Consider the following 20,278-nt stretch of genomic DNA (forward strand, 5'->3'; position numbering starts at 1 on the left):
GAAATAGTACAGTGAATAAACCAGTTCTTAAAATTTGTGGTTTATGCAAAATTGTTCAAGAGCACATTACTTTCCTTTAATTAATAGTGATGAGACTTAGCTTGCCAAAGATCATTTCTTAGATTACATGTGAAATGACACTTGAGCATTCTCAGTTGAAAACAATGAAACCAGGAGCCAGCAGCACGTGGCTAATGAGCCTGTTGTTCCTTGATTCTTCTTTTTGGCCTGAAGAGCAGTTCATTTCACATTCTTGAAAGTGGATATAGGGCAAACGTTATATTATTCTGGCCCAATTCCTTTGCACCTCCTACTCTTCTCACAACATCTCTTCTGCTTTGCTTTTCTGCGTTTGACTTGAACTTCAGTGCTTCTCCTTTTCTCTCCCCATCTTCCTTATCGTGGGGCTTTCATAACAGTTTATACTTTCCACCCCTATGTCACACATTGTATTTCAAACTCATTAACTTTAAAAGTGGTCAGATGACTGGCTTCCATACTGAAAAAGGGGGGGGGGCGGTGAGGAACCTAGCTAGGCAATTAAAAGAAGATTTAGTTATAAAAATGTGAAAGTCAATTAATTTTTATAACATGGTTCTTTTTTATGCTGCTTGAGTACCCCTTTTATGGCAATGGATACATTTAATTTATTAAAGATACGAGCCTCAGAACATTGATAAATTGAAGAGTTTTTAGTTGAAATTAGAACACAAACAGAATTAATTGGATGTAAATTAAAATAATAGATGCTCATAATTCAAGGCTCACACGGTGGTACAGTATTCCTGCAGACAAATGTGACTGGTACCGCAGCACTTCTTGAAAGAAATAGATGTGCTAGTACATTTAAAATAATGTACCATGACTGAATTAATTTTCTCTAAACCTTAAAACAAAATTAAAATTTTATCGTAGTTAATTGAGCTTAAAATAAATGCCTATTTTAGAATGTTCTCCCATTCAGTAATATTTATGGAAATGCTTGGCAAATTCTTTTTTTGTTTCTATTGATTAATAGGAAATAAACATATCTAAGAATATAATGAAGAATTTCTATAGCATAAAACTAAAGTGTCTACTCTGATCCCATGTATATTTGATCCTGATTTTTCACTATATCCTCATTTATTTAACATTAGAGTTTATACATCCAATGGGCTCGTCTTGAGTTGTGTTATATAATTAATGTGAGATAAGCCTTTCAACTGAAAAGGAAAATATTCAAAATAATGTTCCTCATCCAAGAAAGCAAAAAAAGCATTTGCAGATCTGTATTCCCATTATAAGTACTTTCCCTAAGATAAATTGTGTTGTGGACTCAAAGGCAATATAATGAAGATACATTAACAAAGATAGGGATGACAGTCACATTTTACACAGTAGCAATTTTAATTTTCAATAATTGTATGCTGTATTAGGGTCCCAGGAGCAAATATACACTTATTACCCCAGTTGTGTTGACAGAGGACAGATCCAATGAAAAGTGAGGAACTCGGGTGTTAGTTACCATGCTATTATGTTTACTCAGGTTCGAAGATTTGCATGGTGCTTCAGAATTGAGTCCAATCAAAACTGTTCTACCTGAGAACAGATGGAAGTTATGAGCCTCAAACTTTTTAAAAAAATATGCCTTCTTTTTCATAAATCGAATTCTTACTGAAGTTGTGAAACAAAGAACCACAGGCAAAGACCCTTACTAGGCTAATGCTTTGTCTTTTAAAATGAAAAAAGAGCATCTCCATTTTGAGAATTTAGTCAAATGGCCATTTCATTTATTTTTATTTTATTTTATTTTTTTAGTCAGAGTTAGTGAGGGGCAGCCTCTGTTATCACATAGGCACACGTACATCTCTGCTTTCACTGCTGCTCTGCTGTGTGGCCCTCGCCCATTTATTCCGCTCACTGACGTCTCCATATTTCTGGTGCTGGCGGCTAACTTTATTCATTCGCTAGTCTGAAATAAAGTTAACGAGGAATGACTTACCCACTCCTTTAAGGGAAAATGTGCTTTCTCAGAGTTTAAAACAAAATTAGTTATGTTACCCTCCATTTAAAAAAAAAGAATTTATTGAATTATTCATATTTGGGAATACCTTTTAGCTACAAGGGTGAGTTTGGGCTAAAACATGATCAAACTCAATAAAAATTTGCAAGGAAGAAGTACAGAACAAACAGCCTCAGCCTGCAGTGAATTCTTCAGATTCATTTAGTATCATACCAATTTTCTACAGTTTGGAGTCCATTTGGTCGTTTAAGAGTACTAAGATTTGATAGGAAAAAAAAGTTCTCTGCCAGACATTCATAGTTGCTGTATTATTTACCAAAAGCCCTTTGAGAGGCCCTTTAGTTTTCAGAATGTCAGATATAAAGGCTTAATCGCTCTGCAGACTAAAATTACATATTTGAACTCAAGAACAATAAGTAATTTATAATGACTGGAGGAAAATATAGGTGAATAGATTTTATAGGCAATGCTTTTGTTATCTTTTTCTCTTCATTTTTTTCTGTATTTTCTTGTAGCTGAGAATTTTACTAATAAACTAAATGGGTAAATGTACAGAAATGAGAGTCAACCACTCTACCAGTCCTTAGCTTTCCTGGTGAAGAAGGAAAAAATGTAGAATCAATGACTAATCAAAGTCTAGGGTCACCCTCAGTTAGCACATGTAATCTGAAATTTGGCAGTAATTCAAGCAACCTGCTGTTTGCTAGCAGAGGTCACAGCTATGGGACTTGATCACACAGTTGACACAAGCATCATTTATTGCACCAGCAAGGTAGGACTCTCTAGTATATTTAATGCACCAGCAGTAGCAATAACCATGGTGCTTTTAACTTATATAATACCATCATTTCAAAGAACTTATATTCAGGAGTGTTTCATAACTCATCCAGGAATCTACTCAGTTACATAAAATCAGAGGGGGTGAAGAATGTTCATTCAAATTTGTTGAAAAAAATTTTAAATTTCCATGTGCTTCATTGAACTTTAACATCAGATTATTCAAGTGGAAACTTGTGAGGGCAAATAGTTGGACATACTCTAAAAACATTGAAAATCAAACAGATTTCTTTTAAAGGAACCTTGATAAGGATTACTTCCAGAATATTCTACTGGTGCATTTTACTTGCATGACTGGTGAGGGGAATGGAGCAGGAAAGAGAGTCCTGGACATGGTGGTCCAGTTTTCCTTGAGCAGATAATCTGTGATAATGAGGGATTTAGATGAAATAGAGAATTTCCTCTGACACTTGACAGCAGTGATTTCTGCAGGGGTTAAAAGCAACTAGGAGCTGGTACCTATACTGATAGCTGGACAACTTGTACAATGCCTCCCTCCCCCTTTCCTCATCACCCTTCCTGCTTCATTAACTTTTAACCCATGTATGTGAAGCACACGCTCATCTTTCCGAAACGCGTTGCAGAAGCAGAATCTTTTGATATTCACATCTCAGCTCCATCTGGCAGAACAAGAGGCTTGCTCACTCTTTTGCCCACTAATTCACACTGCAATTCATGCCTTGGGCATCTCCGGACCCTCCTGCAGTTGTGGACTTAATCACACGGGGTCTAACAAAGTGCAGGGATGAGGCCAGAATGTCACTGTGGCGTCTAAGAGGTCAAAGGAAGACAGCCGACTGCTGCTGCCATGGTGAAAACACAGTTACACACTTTCTATTTTTTAGGGTCCAGCGATGGGAGGTGTCCCACACTTTAGCTTACAGGGTCAAGAACCCAACAAGAGAGTTGTTGAAAATGAGAATCTCAATTCTCATTTCATTTGAGCTGGTATGGATCAAAGTCAGTGCTCCGAAGAATAAATAAGTAAAAAACTTTTCAATTTAAATTTTTAAAAAATTAATGCACCATTTCTTTTTCAGAAAGGGGAAAATTATGAAACTAAGGGGAAATAATAGAATTGTGTGGGAAGGATATTTCTGGGCCCATAATTTGATTACTTTTTGGGGGGGGGTTAACAGTTTTATTGAGAAATACTTTACATATTCTACAATTTATTCCTTTAAAGCGTATAATTCACAGTTTTTCATTTATTCACAAAATTATGTGACCATTGCCACAATCAACTTTAGAACATTTCATCACCCCCAAAAGAAATACTGTACCTGTTAGCTGTTGTAATTCTGTTGACTTTTCAAAACAATCTTTTTCTCCTCATTTGGTCTTAATTTACCTCTCAGTTTTGGGTTGTTAACCTTTTTATGACATTTGCTATGGGTCCCAGATCTGTTGATGGAGGATGGAGGGGAGGTGATAGTGTGAGTGGAGGGGGCTGTGTTAGAGCCCACACAAGATCAAGATGAACTGGTAGGTTGCCTACAAGCAGTGTTCAGGATATAGTAAGAAACACAGTAAGAGTGCCTCAGTCAGGATCTCACAGCTTTGTTTCCCACAGAGAAACAAGATAGATCTGTGTTCAGACAGTTCAGTAAAAGTAAACTAACCACTGGACAAGTACAACCTCTGTTTATGGCTTCTTCCTTTCCTCTTCTTTTCCCTCCCCCCTCCTCTGGATGTCTTTCACCATTTTCTCCTCCTCTCTATCTTGTCTTATTTTGGTATATTCCTTTTTCTAGATCACCACAGGCCTTAATACAACAACAGCCTCTGTACTCCAATTTTCCATTGGTAAGTGATTTTAGCAATTATAGCAATTTAACTTGGAAATGTTTGTTTTAATCATAGTGTACCATCAGGATTACATTGCCAAATGCTTTTAAATTTAGAGAAGAGTAAGTCTCAACGTTGCAGTAAATAATTTAAAACATTTTTAAAGTGAAATTTAAAAAAATGTTTAAATGCTACATTCTGTTCCCACTTCTCTCCTACGACCAATGATATTTTAAATGATACATACAATCCAAAACATCCTATTATAGCAGAATTACCTTGCTAATTATGTTTTGCTCAGATTAAGATTGAAAGCTGTTCAATTTCCTGCACTCTTACTTGATTGGTAATGAAAGAGATCATTTTTTGGTGGCTGAGAGAAACAATTAGGGCTTCATGTTTGACATAAATAATCTATGTTTCATTCAGATGTGGATAATTAAAAAGTGACTGTATCTGGCAATATTTTTTAAGTGTTTTTGCATTAAAACTACAAATTCCTACCCAAAGCATTCAGTAATCAAGTGTGTATAGTTTTGCTGTCTATCATATTACTTTCCACTCTAATTTTCATAGGTGTATAGTAATAATATCTATAAGTTTCCAAAGGGAATGTTCTAATTAAAGAAAGATACTGCCTTTTAGATGGAGGTTGGCTTTATTGGTTTTGGTGTCATCACGTGGAAACCTCCTCCTGACACGAGGATCAGGTCAGCATCCTCAAATTTCTACCGTCTGCACCCTCCTGTCTTTGGAGATCCACCATTAGTGAAAGGACTGTTTCCTTCAATGACCTCCTAGTCCTAGTTACAAATCCGTGTCCTCACTGCCAGGGACCCACTGTGGTTGATTGTATTTAAGAGCAATTTTCTTCCAGTCACATAGTTGTCACTATTTTGTCAGTGTATCTCGGTTCAGCTTCCGTATGTAGTATGTGTTGCTTGCCTGGCCACAGTGTGTGTTATTTCCCTCGCACATTGATAATGTCACCTACAACGACTTATAGACTATTTGGAAGTCCATGTGCAGTCAGCAGGAAAAGTATGAGTCAAAACAAAATAATGGGTCCGTTTGAATGTTTTCTTTGATCTATTATCAGCAAGCTTTCTATCATGAGCATGCACATGATATTTTTATAATCATAAAAAGTACAGTTCGTTGTTTTAAAGTTCTGGTGCTACAAAAATGAAGTTTTAAAACTCCAGCATGACAGGCAAGTAACTCAGAGGTCCTTAACCAGGACAGATATGTTTAGACTCACTAGGCTGTGAATATAAAAAGTAAGCTGAGTAATGGTTTCCTGTTTATCTGTACTCTGAGTATTCATTCTTCCTTTTTGTTAGAGCAATGAATATTAATTTCAAATATTATCTTCTAGCAATTAAAGAACACAAGAGAATCCACTTTAAAATACATGGCTCACAGTTCTACCAGTATTGTAATTTTGTTCAAGGTTAGAGAGATCCAGCACCAATTAAATTATCATTCCTTAAAGGAAAAACAAAGGTCTGTTTTTGTAAATAGTAAAGGATATACCGTAGAGCTGGCGTAGATTCTTTATTTCCTCACTTTTCAGTAGCACTCTACCATGAACAATAGAGATGATGAAAAAGGGCCAAACAGGGGCGTTAATCAGAGAATACAGTGTTTGGTACCCAAGACTCAAAACTCAGAACAAGCACCCTGCCCAAGGTATTGGGACTAGACCCAAACATGAGACTAGCAAGAGCCCTCGATTTCCCCACGAGTGCTGCAGCCTGCAGGCCAGAGAGTCATTTGTTATTTAAAGCATGAATTTTAAGTTTTGGTTAGAAGTCTGATGAGAAACAGAGTCAGGGAGGAAAGAAAGAGGGAGGGGGGGAGAGAGAGTGAAAAGCGTAGGTAGTAGGGGTCCTCAATGGTAAACCATTATCTTACAGATGCCTTCAAGTTTATAACTAAAAAAATACACTTAGAAAGTATTTTTGAGTGTCAGTTTTTGAATCAAAAGTGAAATGTTAGCATGTTATTGTTTGGGATGCAACAGGAAATATTTAGTGAAAGAAATTATAACTTACTGCTGAGGGACTTCATTGGGAAATTTGCTTACTGAATTTTGAGAATAAAAATTCTTGGGAACTAAACAGATTAGGGTGGCTAAGAAACAATGTAGTAGCAAACCATTCGCTGTGTGGTGTATGGTGCTAAATAGAGGATAGTGGGCAGAACTTTGCAGCAACAGTTTTGTGTATCTCGTTCTGAGTGCTTGGAGTCACATTATTGTGTTTCTGTGGATGGTATGAAGGCAAGATTGGGGCACGCACACAATTTTTAAAGATGTCATCATTGGGTGTATTCATCCTGAGCTTTACAAGCCCCACAATAACCAAATACCAAAATAGCAGCCACAGTTAGGTAGCCATTGCCTTTACAGTCAGTTCAAAATTATATCGAGTGTGTTACAAAAGACACTGTACATCAGTAGTTCAACATTTTATATTTATTTGTGTATTGTGGAATTCTCCAAATCTATACTCGTAATGTGGTTAAATATAGTCTGTCAGAGTTAGTGTCACTCTTCAGGAAGTTCTTTTTTAAAATATTTTTTTAAAAATTGATTTTCAAGAGAGAGGAAGGGAGAAGGATAGAGAGATAGAAACATCATTGATCAGCTGCCTCCTGCACCACCCCTCCCCCCCCACACACACTGGGGATCAAGCCTACAACCTGGGCAGGTGCCCTGACTGGGAATTGAACTAGCACCCTCATGGTTCATAAGTTGACGCTCAACCACTGGAACACACTGGCTGGGCAGGAAGTCCTTTAGGATGTTCGATGTTTATTGTTTGGTGTGATAATTCAGATGTAACAGAAATTTTCTAGAGGATTCTATCATTACTTTTGGCTTCAATGGTGAATTATGTTTATATGCATATATAGCCATAATTGAATAAACTATTGCTCTGATGTTTTTGTATTGCTCTTGTAAACATTTTCAATTACATGACAAACATTACCCAAGAGTCTCAAGTACCTCAGAGATGTGTATACAGAAATTTCTTGAATTACTAAGGAGGATCTCAAATAAACTCTATCGTCCTAATGCAGCAATGCCCTCCCAAGATAGTCTGTATATATACGTGTGTATGTATATATCATATATGCCTGCACACATACACACATATACACACATAAATATACAGACTATCTGATCTAAATGAGTTTTAAAGTTAAAGCATCTTAAGAATGCAGTTCTATAAACTTAAATTTATCACGTTATCAGCATCTAAATCATCTTGAAAAGTGTCTCAAAATGTTCTCAGTAGAACTTTTCATTTTTCCATTCCAGTGAAATATCTCATATCTATTTCTGTGCTGAGCTATTGATCTCTTACAATCCTCACTTGATTCATTAGATTCAACTTGTGGAATTTATGGTTGTAGCCTTGGGGGCATTTACCCATTTCCTTTAGATTTCCTTTGGGATAGGAAGAAAAAATTGAGATGGTGCCCTTGTAAACCATTATCTTACAGATGCCTCCAAACTCTGTTTTGCCAGGCAGGGCACTGTGCCCAGGGGAAGTGCTAGTAGTGCTTTGTATCTGTCATCCACTTAAGAATTCACTGAATATTTGCTGTGTATCCAGCATTGATCTGAGCTAACTTGATCAATGAAAAGACAGAAGTGAGAAAACCAAATATTTTCACAGTACCTGGGAGTGTGGTCGAAGGTCCGGATGAGCACAGAGCATGAACCCTCTAGAGAACGGCCAGATGGTGATAAGCAGAGATGGGCATGTGAACAGGTCCCATGGTGACAGATCCCAGCTAGGTCTTGCAGGGTACAGCAATTCAGGGAGTCTTTTTTCTTGAATTATAGATGTTGCCTAAGGATACATGGGAATTCTTAAAGTTAAGGGGGATTTTTACCACTCAGTCTGCCAAGCTTGTTCCTAATATATTGTTAATGTTGTAGAAAAGGTCTCTAGGCTCTTATAGTCTCTGCAAGGATTGCTCTTATGGGTTTGATGGAGGGAAGTTGGGGAGGGGGCAGGCACAACACTTGGGTCCTACAAAGCCATAGGCTCTTATCTTTGGCAGCATGCTATAGACCAGGGGTCCTCAAACTTTTTAAACAGGGGCCAGTTCACTATCCCTCAGACCGTTGGAGGGCCGGACTATAGTTTTAAAAAAAACTATGAACAAATTCCTATGCACACTGCACATATCTTATTTTGAAGTAAAAAAACAAAACGGGAGAAAATACAATATTTGTATTTGCATGTGGCCCGCGGGCCGTAGTTTGAGGACCCCTGCTATGTATCTACTTGTCAAGACTGATAGTTTCATTCAATATAATTAGCATTGTTACAGAATAAAAAAAATAAAGAACCTCTGAAAGCCAACAGCATGAGTCACTGGAAAGGACACAAGTTTTCCATGTGAGGAGACAGAGTGACACAAGCAAAGGTTAGGATGAGAATGTGAGTGCCCTCCTAGAGCTGAAGGACCAGCCAGGAACAGCTATGAGCAATGTCAGGTAAAATTGTGGCTGTCTGAAGAGTTCATTTGCACCGGCTGAAGGTTTTTAAACTTATGTAATAGGCAATAGAGATCAGAAAAAATGGCCCCTTTCACTCTTGAGCAATAAAAAATATCTACTTGTTCAATATAGCCCATTTCTTTCTTCAGATGAATAGAATTCATCAGCCAAATGGGGATGAAAGGTAAAGCATTTAAAAACATATGCCATGAAGAACAAATAGTTTGGCTTAGGAGGTAAATCTGTCTTGTCCATCATGGTATTCTCAGCCCCTAGCCCAGGGACTCAAACTAAGTAGCTGATCATAAATATTTCTTGCCTGGGTGACAAGTACCTATTACAGAGACATTTATAATAGAATGTTACCAAGTGCTAAATTGGTGTGATGCAGACATTTCATGCCAAGAGAAGATTTTGGGGAGGTGATCTGAGGACCTCAATCAATGGAAAACATGACCCAGAAGGAAATGAAAAATCACCAAAAAACTGCTTGTAGTGAAGCCAGTAGACAAAAATATTATCCATTTGTTTACCAGCTTGTTATCATTGAACCAGCTGGAATCTATTATTTGTCCATAATATATAGAAATAGTACATTTTTTCTTTGGTGATACTTGTAAATATCCTGAAGATTTGGAGTGTTGTGTGTGTGTCTATATATTTTTTTACTGCATTGTTTTTAATCATCTTAAGAGAGAGGAAAGTGATTAAATCATAATGTTTTATATTTGCAAATTGAGATACAAAAATATTCTTAGCCTGAATTCTCTTATGTACTGTACGTGCTGCAGAGTCTCTGAGATAAATGAGTGCTACTCATTTTGTATGAGTATATTTTTTAAAATAAAAACTAGAAAATTAAAAAGGTATTCTTACTGATAAATTGAAAGATTGATTTGGAAAAGAAATATGGCATTATTTTTCCTCAAATACATATAATGAATAAAATGCCACTTGTAAGAGGTGTTATATTGCATTCGGCATAAAAAAAAGCAGGTTTTTCCCTCAAGCCTAATTCATATCCTTCTTAATTACTCGGAATTGATTCAATAAAGAAACTCTCCCTCAACTCTTTTAGAACAGCTAATTCAGAGGGAGGAGAAATTGATGTCTCCATACCTTCATATGAATTATTGCTCATTTCTTCTATAAACTTACTGAAATGTATTTAAAAATCAGACTCTCATTATTTTCGTGAGTCACGCTTCTTGGTAACTAAGACCTTGGGGAATTTATTATGAAATAGTGAAAACCTCTTCTGGAAACATGGAAATCTTTAAGTATGAGACTAACAAAATCTTTGGTGACTTGAGTTCAAAACAAATATAAGTAAAAACAGAATTTTAGAAAATTTAATGGTAAAAGTAGTTTAATACATATGTTTTATAAGGTTAAATATATATTTTATTTGAGTCTAAGATTCTTGGATATAAGAGATTAAAGTAAGTTTGCTTATGATGATTTTTAAATGTGTTTCTATTAATTTCAGAGAGATCCCTGAAGGGAGAGGGAGAAAGAGATAGAAACATCAATGATGAGGGAGAATCATTGACCGGCTGCCTCCTGCACAGGGGATCCACCCCAAAACCTGGGCATGTGCCCTGACCTGGAATCGAACCATGACCTCAACCACTGAGGCACACCAGTTGGGCTGCTTATAATGATGATTTTTAGATCCTCAATGCTCTATATTGACACAAAACTGAAATATTTTTATGTGGAACATTTCTCTGTTATCTAAATTTAATAAATAAAGGTTTGGAAGTCATTATAATTCAGGTTATCCTGCTTCTTCATCCTGAAGTTGACATATTCCCTTTTAATGTATATTTGTAAAAACCAGTTCACCTCACTCCAAGTTCTTAAATCCTATTTTAAGTAATAAAAGGGAATATTCTCAAATATTATAAAATTCTGCTAAGCTTTTGTAAAAAAAATTATTGAGATTTTGTTTATTAGATTCTACCTATGAGTGAAATCATATGGTACTTGTCTTTCTCTGACTGGCTTATTTCACTTAGCATAATGCTCTCCAGGTCCATCCATGCTGTAGCAAAGAGTAAGATTTCCTTCTCTTTTATGGCCAAGTAGTATTCCATTGTGTAAATGTACCACAGCTTTTTTATTTACTCATCAGTGGTATGATGGACATTTAGATTGCTTCCAAATATTGGGCATTGTAAATAATGAGAGAGAGAGAGAGAGAGAGAGAGAGAGAGAGAGAGGGAGAGAGAGAGAGGCGCTCATGTACATGGACAACAGGGTGGTGGTTGTAAGGAAGAGGGGAACAGATTAAGGTGGAGGAGGGTATAGGAGGGATAAATGGTGATGGACAGAGACTTGACTTGGGATGATGAACACACAATACAGTGTACAGATGATGTTTTGTGGAATTGTGCACCTGAAACCTGAATAATTTTGTTAACCAGTGACGCCCCAGTAAATTCAATAACAAGGGAAAAAAGATGATTGAGATTAATTACAAATTTTTTGAATTATTAAATCGGATATCTAGTTATTGTTACATGAATAAAAATACACTTTGAAGGTAGATACTATGTTCTTTCCCTTTTGGAATATTTAATTCATTATCACTCACCTTGACGACGCTTAAAAGATAAATGTCAGTAATTCATAATTTCATAAATAAGTTGTACTAATATTTATTGAGGGCCATTTTAATAGATGGGCCATAGCAGCAAACCGCAGGATGAGAAGAAGCTGATCATTGATACAGACTAAATGGTTTCTCCTCCATGAAAACTCATCCCATTGCCCAGCCTGATGTCTCTGAACCCCCACTTCCTCTGTGTTTATTTTATGGTACTTATCTCACTCTGCTTTGCTTTATATAGTGGCCATTTCTGCATATCCACTTTCAAGCTTAGATGTTTCTTTGGGGGCTAAGAAGTGAAACATGTCCCTCTGTGTAAATAGGGCTGAGTTTTGCTCACAACTAGAACTAAATAAATATGAACTGAATTTAATGAAAGCCAGGGGTTAGGAAAGGGATTTAGTGATGTTCCAAATTGGTGCTCAATGCTATACCTGTTGTTAACTGCTGAGGCAAGGAGTGTGCTGAATGAACTCCAGGGGCGATATTAGAACTTGACCTGAGGCAGAAGTGTTCACTTTCTTATCAATCAAGGACTCCTGATCAAAGACTCTTCTATAGGAGAGATCTTTAGAATATGTCATGTATATCACAACGTCCCTGCATCCATTGTGTGGAAAAGGAAAGCCTAAGGCACTGCCCAGCCTTCAAGGAGTTTATTATCCAACTAGAGGCCTGGTGCATGAAAATTCATGCACTGGAGGGGGGTCCCTCAGCCCAGCCTGCCCCCTCTCACAGTCCATGAGCCCTCAGAGGCGGGAGGCAACCCGGTGGTCAGGGGAAGGCGACGCCCCATCACACCTCTGCTGCTGCCACTGCAGGCAGCGCAAGCCTCAGCCGGCCCTGGTTACCTGAGCCTTGGGCGCCTGGGGGGCTGAGGGCGGGTCTGGCTACACCGTGCACCTGATGTCCCCCCCCCCCCAGCTGGGCTGAAAGGACTGGGGGACTCCGGCAGGGCTGAGGGGACTGGGTGCTGCCATCTTGTGGCTATGGGCACCGCATTCTTTGTGAGGGTGTGGCAGTCAATTTGCATATTCCCTCTTTATTAGATAGGATAGGTAGGGGGGAAAGTTCACATCTGAAAAACACAAAACAAAGAATGCTAATTAAGGTGTGCAGATAGCAGATAGTGAGAGCACAGCCTGTTGGAAAGTCCAGGAAAAAGCAAGTCCAGGGGCAGGACTTCGTCGGTTGGGAGGGTGACTGACAAGAGCAGGCCTGGTACTGCCCAGAGGGTCAGTATCACAGCAGAGAGTAGACAAGGCAGGGGCCACCCCAGACCTTGAGACCAAGGTCAGAGGCAGAACACCAGCAAGAGTAGTACGGCTGTCTTCAGCTTGCTGGGGATGGCACGCAACGCCTGCTGCCTAGGGTGGGAATGAGCCAAGCATGAGCAAACACCAAGGTTAGGTGATATGGCCTTGGCTCTGGCTAAAGCAGGGCTGCTTGGCAGGGAACCTGGCAAAGCCTACACTTTCTGCATTTTTCTTCCCGTGTTTCTCCCAGCTTAGGCTCTATAGAAAGTTCTACGCTGTGGGCTTGGGAGGAGGCTTGCATAGGGTTGGGCACCTAAAAGTGGCTGGAAATGCATGGCAATCCATAACTTGAAAGAGAATTGGTCCCGTTCTCTCTTGTGATAGGAGTGGCAATGAAGAGGAAGGAATACAAATATTTTGGAAGTGAGGAAGCGGGGACAGCACTGGAAGGGAGAAAGGTACAAAAGGGGAGGGGGACAGCTGTTCCTTTCATATCCTGTGGTCATTGTCCATCTGCCATAAACTGGAAGAAGTCACCTAACGAGGTTTGGGGATTTCAGCCAAGGAAGTGACTAAAGGGAAAAATATTAAGTACAATAAATCACATACTGTCCCATTTATTCAGAAAGAGAGGTTTGCACATCTAATAGCCTACTTACTAATAAAGTAAGTCAAAACAGAAATTATTACGAGTAGCCTCATTTTAAACATAAACAAATATAAAACAGAAGGTGAAGAGGTATTACTTTTAAAAGCCAGCTCTTTCTCTACATTTTATAAAAGAGGTCTTTCAAGTTTAGAGGGAGCATGTTTTTAGTGTAAGTAGAGAATATTTTGGAGGATTTTTACTGTTCTTCTTTATTTGACATCTCCTAATCCTTAATATCAGTTTTTAGTAAATGCTTAAAATGGAAATTTTTTTTAAAATATATTTTATTGAATTTTTACAGAGAAGAAGGGAGAGGGATAGAGAGTTAGAAACATCGATGAGAGAGATCGATCAGCTGCCTCCTGCACAGCCCCCAGTAGGGATGTGCCCGCAACCCAGGTACATGCCCTTGACCGGAATCGAACCTGGGACCCTTGAATCCGCAGGCTGACGCTCTGTCCACTGAGCCAAACCGGTTCGGCTAAAATGGAAATTTTACTTCCATATAGTAGTGCTTCTTACAACACTGTCCTTGAAATATGTTTCTGCAGTTACAAATATGCTAAATTCCCCCCAAGGGGACTTTTCGATGAGCAAAACAGTGGTAAACTCTAGATTTCTATGTTCAAATAATTGAATGATTGATCTCTTGAGACAGAGATACTGGACACGTTGATTTCTCTAAACCAACAATTTTCATCAATAAAGTAATGATTCATCTCAATTTCAGTCATTGTATTTTACCAAAATTGAATTCACTTGCTCTTGACAGATCCAAGAGCAATTTGAGGATTTCCTCTTGTGCAGAGTGGAACTGTTCTTAATTAAAGTCATATCTGTGGGCGCCTTTCAGTCACAATTCCCATCTCTGTCATTTGGGACTGCGAGGCCCCGGGATGCTTCCTGCCCAGGCTGCCACAAAGCATTATCTGATACAGGAGCCATTTATTCCTTCCCCGCCTCGCAAGGCAGGAGCTGCTGTCTCTGTGCAGGTGCAGGCCAGGCAATTCGAGCCTGTATTTTATGAGATCCTGAAGCAGCTCATGGCAGGATGTGTAGGTACATCAGACATGGGGACAACAACTAACACAGTGGTTCTCAACCTTCCTAATGCCGCAACCCTTTAATACAGTTCCTCATGTTGTGGTGACCGCCAATTTCATTGTTACAAATTGAACATAATTAAAGCATAGTGATTAATCACAAAAACAATATGTAATTACATATGTGTTTTCCGATGGTCTCAGGCGACCCCTGTGAAAGGGTCGTTCGACCCCCAAAGGGGTCGCGACCCACAGGTTGAGAAACGCTGAACAGAATGCCTAAGAGGGGCTTGGAGACTTGGCACAGCCAAGAGCAGCATTCCCTGTTCAGCCATTCTTCATGCATGTACTTCAGCAGTGCTCTGAGAGTTGGTAAATAGCCCACATGGGGCCAACTCCTCATCTTCCTAGGTAGATCCCCCCCCTCAACACACACACTCCATTTTCCTTGAACTCTACATTCCAAATTACTCCAGGGATAACTGATGTACAGGAAGGTAGTAAGTGACAAAATCAATTTTCTTCAAAGAGTATCAGGCAAGAAGCTTGCTCACTACTAGAGTACACACTTGATTACGTTTTTAAAAAATGTACTAAGTAATGGAACAAATTTACATATATATGTATACATATACACACACACGTGTGTGTGTGTCCATGTGTGTATGCCACATTACAAAATATTATGCACAGACACATAAATTCTTAGAAAGTTTAGGTTTTGTACTAGGAGAGGAATAAAACAGACATGAAAACTAAGAAGCATGTTAAACCAGTTATTAGATTATTATATGCTTAAACTTAGGTACAGTTCATCAGGTAGCACTTCTGTGCTTGCCGGATTATCAAGATCAGGGGTCCTCAAACTACGGCCCGCGGGCCACATGCGGCCCGCTGAAAACATTTATCCGGCCCGCCGGGTGTTTTTGCCGCCGCTGCCTGTCCTGCTTAGCAGCCGACTCGTCCTGGGCCCGCAGTGCACATGTGTGGAATGTCTGAGGGACAGTGAACTGGCCCCCTGTTTAAAAAGTTTGAGGACCTCTGATCAAGATTTGCTCAACTTACAGTAGATGACTGATGCCATGGGCTAATGCACTTAGGATTTTTCTGGCAAACTCAGTAGCAAAGGAAATTAAAATCTAAGTATAATTTAATCATTGTTCTACATCATTGTTGTTACTGGAAAATAAACATGCACAGCTGCCACCAATGCAACATTTGAACAAAAGTCTGTAAAACTATAAAAAACATTGATAATCTGTATGATAATTGTCCATGACCTGCTTGTGGCAGATTCTGAAGAAGAATGAATTGCAAAGTAGCAAATCAGCTTTGTGTTTCTTGATGCTTTTGAGTACAATCTCTCTTAACAAAAAAAGGATAATTCTCCAGAACTGCTTATGATACCAGTGTCTTCAAGTTGCTCATCATCTTTTGCACGATATAGAACGGGGAAGTCTCTTTCTTGAGTGCCCTACCCTAATATTCCCCAGGGAATGTGTCTAGATTTTTCGAAGCTTCTCCAGCAGTTGCCCGTTTATTCCTTGTTCTTTCCATTCACTGCCATCTTGGGTTAGTGGCTCTGTGATCCATTCATCTACCTTGGAAAGATGAAAAGGTGTGTTGATCCTGTTAAGATTTGCACAGGTCACAGCAGGGAGTTCTAAGTAGCCGGATTCCATCCATTTCATAACTTTATCATCTTTCTATATCAAATGCTGTTGTTTCCATGCAGCTCCTGGAGCCCGGCCTGTCCCTGAGGTCTGAATTTTGAGTAATGGCAGCAGCAGCCCTTGAGCTGCCAGAATCCTCAGCAGGGGTCTGTCCAGACACTCCTCAAGCCTTCAGTATTTATGGGCACAGCTCCGCAATCTAGAGGCATGATTTCAGATTGTACTTTTCTCCGTCTATAAATCTGCACACTCAGCTCTCTCCTCCTCCCGTGGCCCTTGTGGAACATTTAAAAAGGCAGCTTGTTTTTCAGGCAGGGCTTTAAGGAAAGAGGCTGCTACCGGCAACCACTGCGGAACCCCCAGGAGGACAGTTGCGTCTTCTATTGTTTCTGTTCTGATTTACTTTGAAAAGTCCTGGGCTTGGTGGAGAAGGGCATAACCAAATAAAAATAAAACTACCCAGGTCTTGAGAGACTAAAACTGTAGATTTATCCTTCTACTACAAAAGTAAAAAGAAATAGAGAGGGCTGCTGGAGATATCGGCTCACGAATTCCTAATCTGCAATTTCATATTGCAGAAAAACTCAGAAAAACAACAAACCTGCTTGTTTGTTTTTCATTTATATGATAGCAAAGCCACACATGACCTGAATTCATTTGGCAGCAATAACTGGCTGTAAATTATTTAAGGCTATTCATAATCTTTATTTTTAATTTACTACTTATGTGAATCTTTATGTACTTCATTGCAGAAATATTGTTATATAATATATGGGATGTGTACCTCATCACCTTTCTGAAATCTTTAATTAAGTAAATAATTTGGAACCTGAAGTTTATCTGACCTCAAAGGATTATGGACCTGTTTGGCTATTATTCTGAGGAAGGGAGTAAGTCTTGAATTCTTAATAGAAGAAATTACTAATATTTCTATTTTTGAAATGGCCTTGATTTTACACCAAATCAAGCTATTCTTTAAGTTGTTTGTTTTTACAGCAACTATCCAAGAGGGATGGGATAAAAGGAAGACATTTATTCATGAATTTTAGAAACTTCTTGCCTAGCAGGTATTTGTAATCTCCATACATGTATATTATGGTTAATGGGCTATTGCACAATGAACAGGTCTACAATGTGCTTATTATGGGCTTCATTGATTGACACATAATTGCTGCTTTTCATGTGCTTGTGTATTTGGGCATTATAAACTTCAACGGCTCTTGCAGAGTCTCCCAACCAGCCCTGCCCAGAAGCACTCCAGTTAGCAAGTCCCAGAAATTACAGGTTCCCTCTGACTTTTGTTGAGTCCCTGAGGTTCATGAGGTTCAACGTAGTTCTCATTCAGGTTCATCTCCATCATAGCCCAAAGATGAATGGCGTGTTTCTAGTGTAAGCAAACAATTACGTAAAAGTCATTTCATCAATGTTAATTCAGTTGTAATGTGATCATTTCTTTTTAAGAATATTTTAATTGAGCCAACTCAGCCTTAAGTAATAGAGAAGAAATTTATAACTTCTTATTCTCTTTTCAGTGTTGTTCTGCGATAAAATGTATGTATCACTTGAGTGTGCCAAGCTAAGCAAATTGGAAAATGAACTATGTAGTCTGGACTCTATGCTTCAGGACCTCTGATTTAAGACACCTGTGAAATGCAGGAACGTACACACAGTACATGCTTTGGACAAGGCTCTTTTTTATTTTTTATTTAGTATTTTGTTACTCCTTACCTGAGGATATTTTTTTCCATTGATTTTTAGAGAGAATGTAAAGGAGGGAGGGAGAGAGGAAGAGAGAGAGAGAGAAACATTTGATGTGATGTTGATTGATTGCCTCCCACGTGCACTCCAACCAGGCCAGGGATTGAACCTGCAACCCAGGTATGTGCCCTTGACCAGGAAGCAAAACCACAACCCTTTGGTGCATGGGCCAGCACTGTAACCACTGAGCACACAGCCAGGGCCATGTGTTTACATTTGATAAACTTATTGTCATTTCCTAACTTCTTTCATATCCTCCTGCAAGTTCCTTCATCTTTCTCTTCCAAATACCAACCTCTCCTATCACCTTCCCTTTATTAAATACTCTGTTGCTTTTGCCTCTCTCAGTAGTCATATAGAGCCATCATGGAGATTACAATATGCTACTGCAGCCAGTATTCTAATTCCCAGTAAATAATAGTCACTAATGGAAAATTATGCTTTTTTCAATGTATATATTTTATGCCGTGCATTTTTTTTACATTCAGAATCTTTCTATGTGTCTATGACTCGTTTGGAAGTCAAACCATACAGTTCTTTCTCTGCCAGTTGACCTCACCTCATAATCTTGGCTAAGTGGGTTCTGTCTGATCTGTCCAGTTCTGAATCCCATTTGGCCCTGAGTAAATTTTTCTTTTTAAAAAAATATATTTTTATTGATTTCAGAGAGGAAGGGAGAGGGAGAGAGAGATAGAAACATCAATGATGAGAGATAATCATTGATTGGCTGCCTCCTGCTGACCCCCACTGGGGATCGAGCCTGCAACCCGGGCATGTGCCCTTGACTGGAATCAAACCCGGGACCCTTCAGTCGACAGGCCGACACTCTATCCACTGTGCCAGATCAGCCAGGGCCTGAGTAAATTTCTTAACCTCTCTTTGCCACAGTTTCTTTCCTTACTTGTAAATTGGGCATGCACATAGACCTCTTCTTAGCAACTATAATTGTTCTCTTGAGTTACTGGGATTTTTTTCTTTATGGGTGCTATTAAAACTCTAAGTGACCAGATTTTCTATTTATTTTTGGATGCTAGGAACTGCAAAATCAAATTTTCAGCTCCACTCTACCAATTATACAAACCTTTTCAATTGTATGTCCTTAAACCAATATGTCTTGTCATCCTCTCAGAACACCTCCTTTTTCTGACCAAGTAGACTCCTATCTTCCCCACTAACACATTTACCAGTGATGCTAACAAACAAACAGATAACTCATTCGGGTCTCAGTTTTCATTTCCTTATTGAATTTCTAGAATTTCCACTCAAGAGTTAGGAAATGACGGAAGGTAAAAGAAACTATAGAGAAAAAATGTACTGGAAGTCCTTTGATAAGCAGTAATTCAATTTTATATTTAGCCCATGAATAAATATGGTCAGAAATTTGCTCCCTTTTCTAGGGTAAATGAACTTATGAAATGAGATAAAAAATATTGAATCATAGCTGAAATCTCTTAAATAGCATGGGCTAAAAACTGTTTTCTAGGCATTTATCATGTGTTAACTTCTTGATTTTCACAGCAGTTCTATAGAGTGCTATTGGTATTCACTTTTTACAAATGTGTAAATTGGGCACAGAAAAAGTAAGTGACTTGCCCCAGGTCACACAGCTGAGAAGTGTCAAAGCCCAGATCGCAACCTGGCAGCCTGCCTCCATTGCTCATTCTCTTAAGTCCTTACATATGTCCTCTCTGGAACGTAGCTTACTTAGAGGATATTTTACTCTGAAAAGTGAAGTAAAAATACTAAATAGAATTATCAGTAATGCTAACAAGCCTTGAATCTATTATCATGTAGCCTTCCCTCATATGAGAAAAATTAAGTAAGATCTAGGATATATGATACATTATAAGATGCACCTACCATCAAATATTTTTTTCATTAATTCATAATGTTACGATTTTTCTATAAGGTTACAATTTTATTAGGTTACTTCCTAAGCATAAAAGTGGTTCCCCCCCCAAGAGCAGTGTGTTAATCTAATTAAATATTCAAACAAACGAAATAAGTCAATTTAAAGAGACAAGATAATGTCTTCTGATCCAGAAGATATTACATTTGAGAAACTTCTTTTAATGTAGTAGAAATGATTCCTGATGGAGAGGTCAGAACTTGTGCCTTGGGGATGATATTCTG

The 20,278-nt window shown here is 38.5% G+C and overlaps 1 protein-coding gene across 1 annotated transcript in view; it reads left to right on the top strand.

Annotated features, from left to right (window-relative positions):
• The window catches only part of RELN (reelin), a 475,654-nt gene that overhangs the window by 239,716 nt on the left and 215,660 nt on the right, over positions 1-20,278 (top strand). The window contains exon 13 of the mRNA XM_005862985.2: positions 4,597-4,648. Within this exon, the coding sequence (XP_005863047.1) occupies positions 4,597-4,648 (52 nt within the window). The remainder of the gene's footprint in view (positions 1-4,596; positions 4,649-20,278) is intronic.

This window comes from Myotis brandtii, unplaced genomic scaffold (genome assembly GCF_000412655.1).
Source record: "Myotis brandtii unplaced genomic scaffold, ASM41265v1 scaffold17, whole genome shotgun sequence".
Taxonomy (NCBI): Eukaryota; Metazoa; Chordata; class Mammalia; order Chiroptera; family Vespertilionidae; genus Myotis; species Myotis brandtii.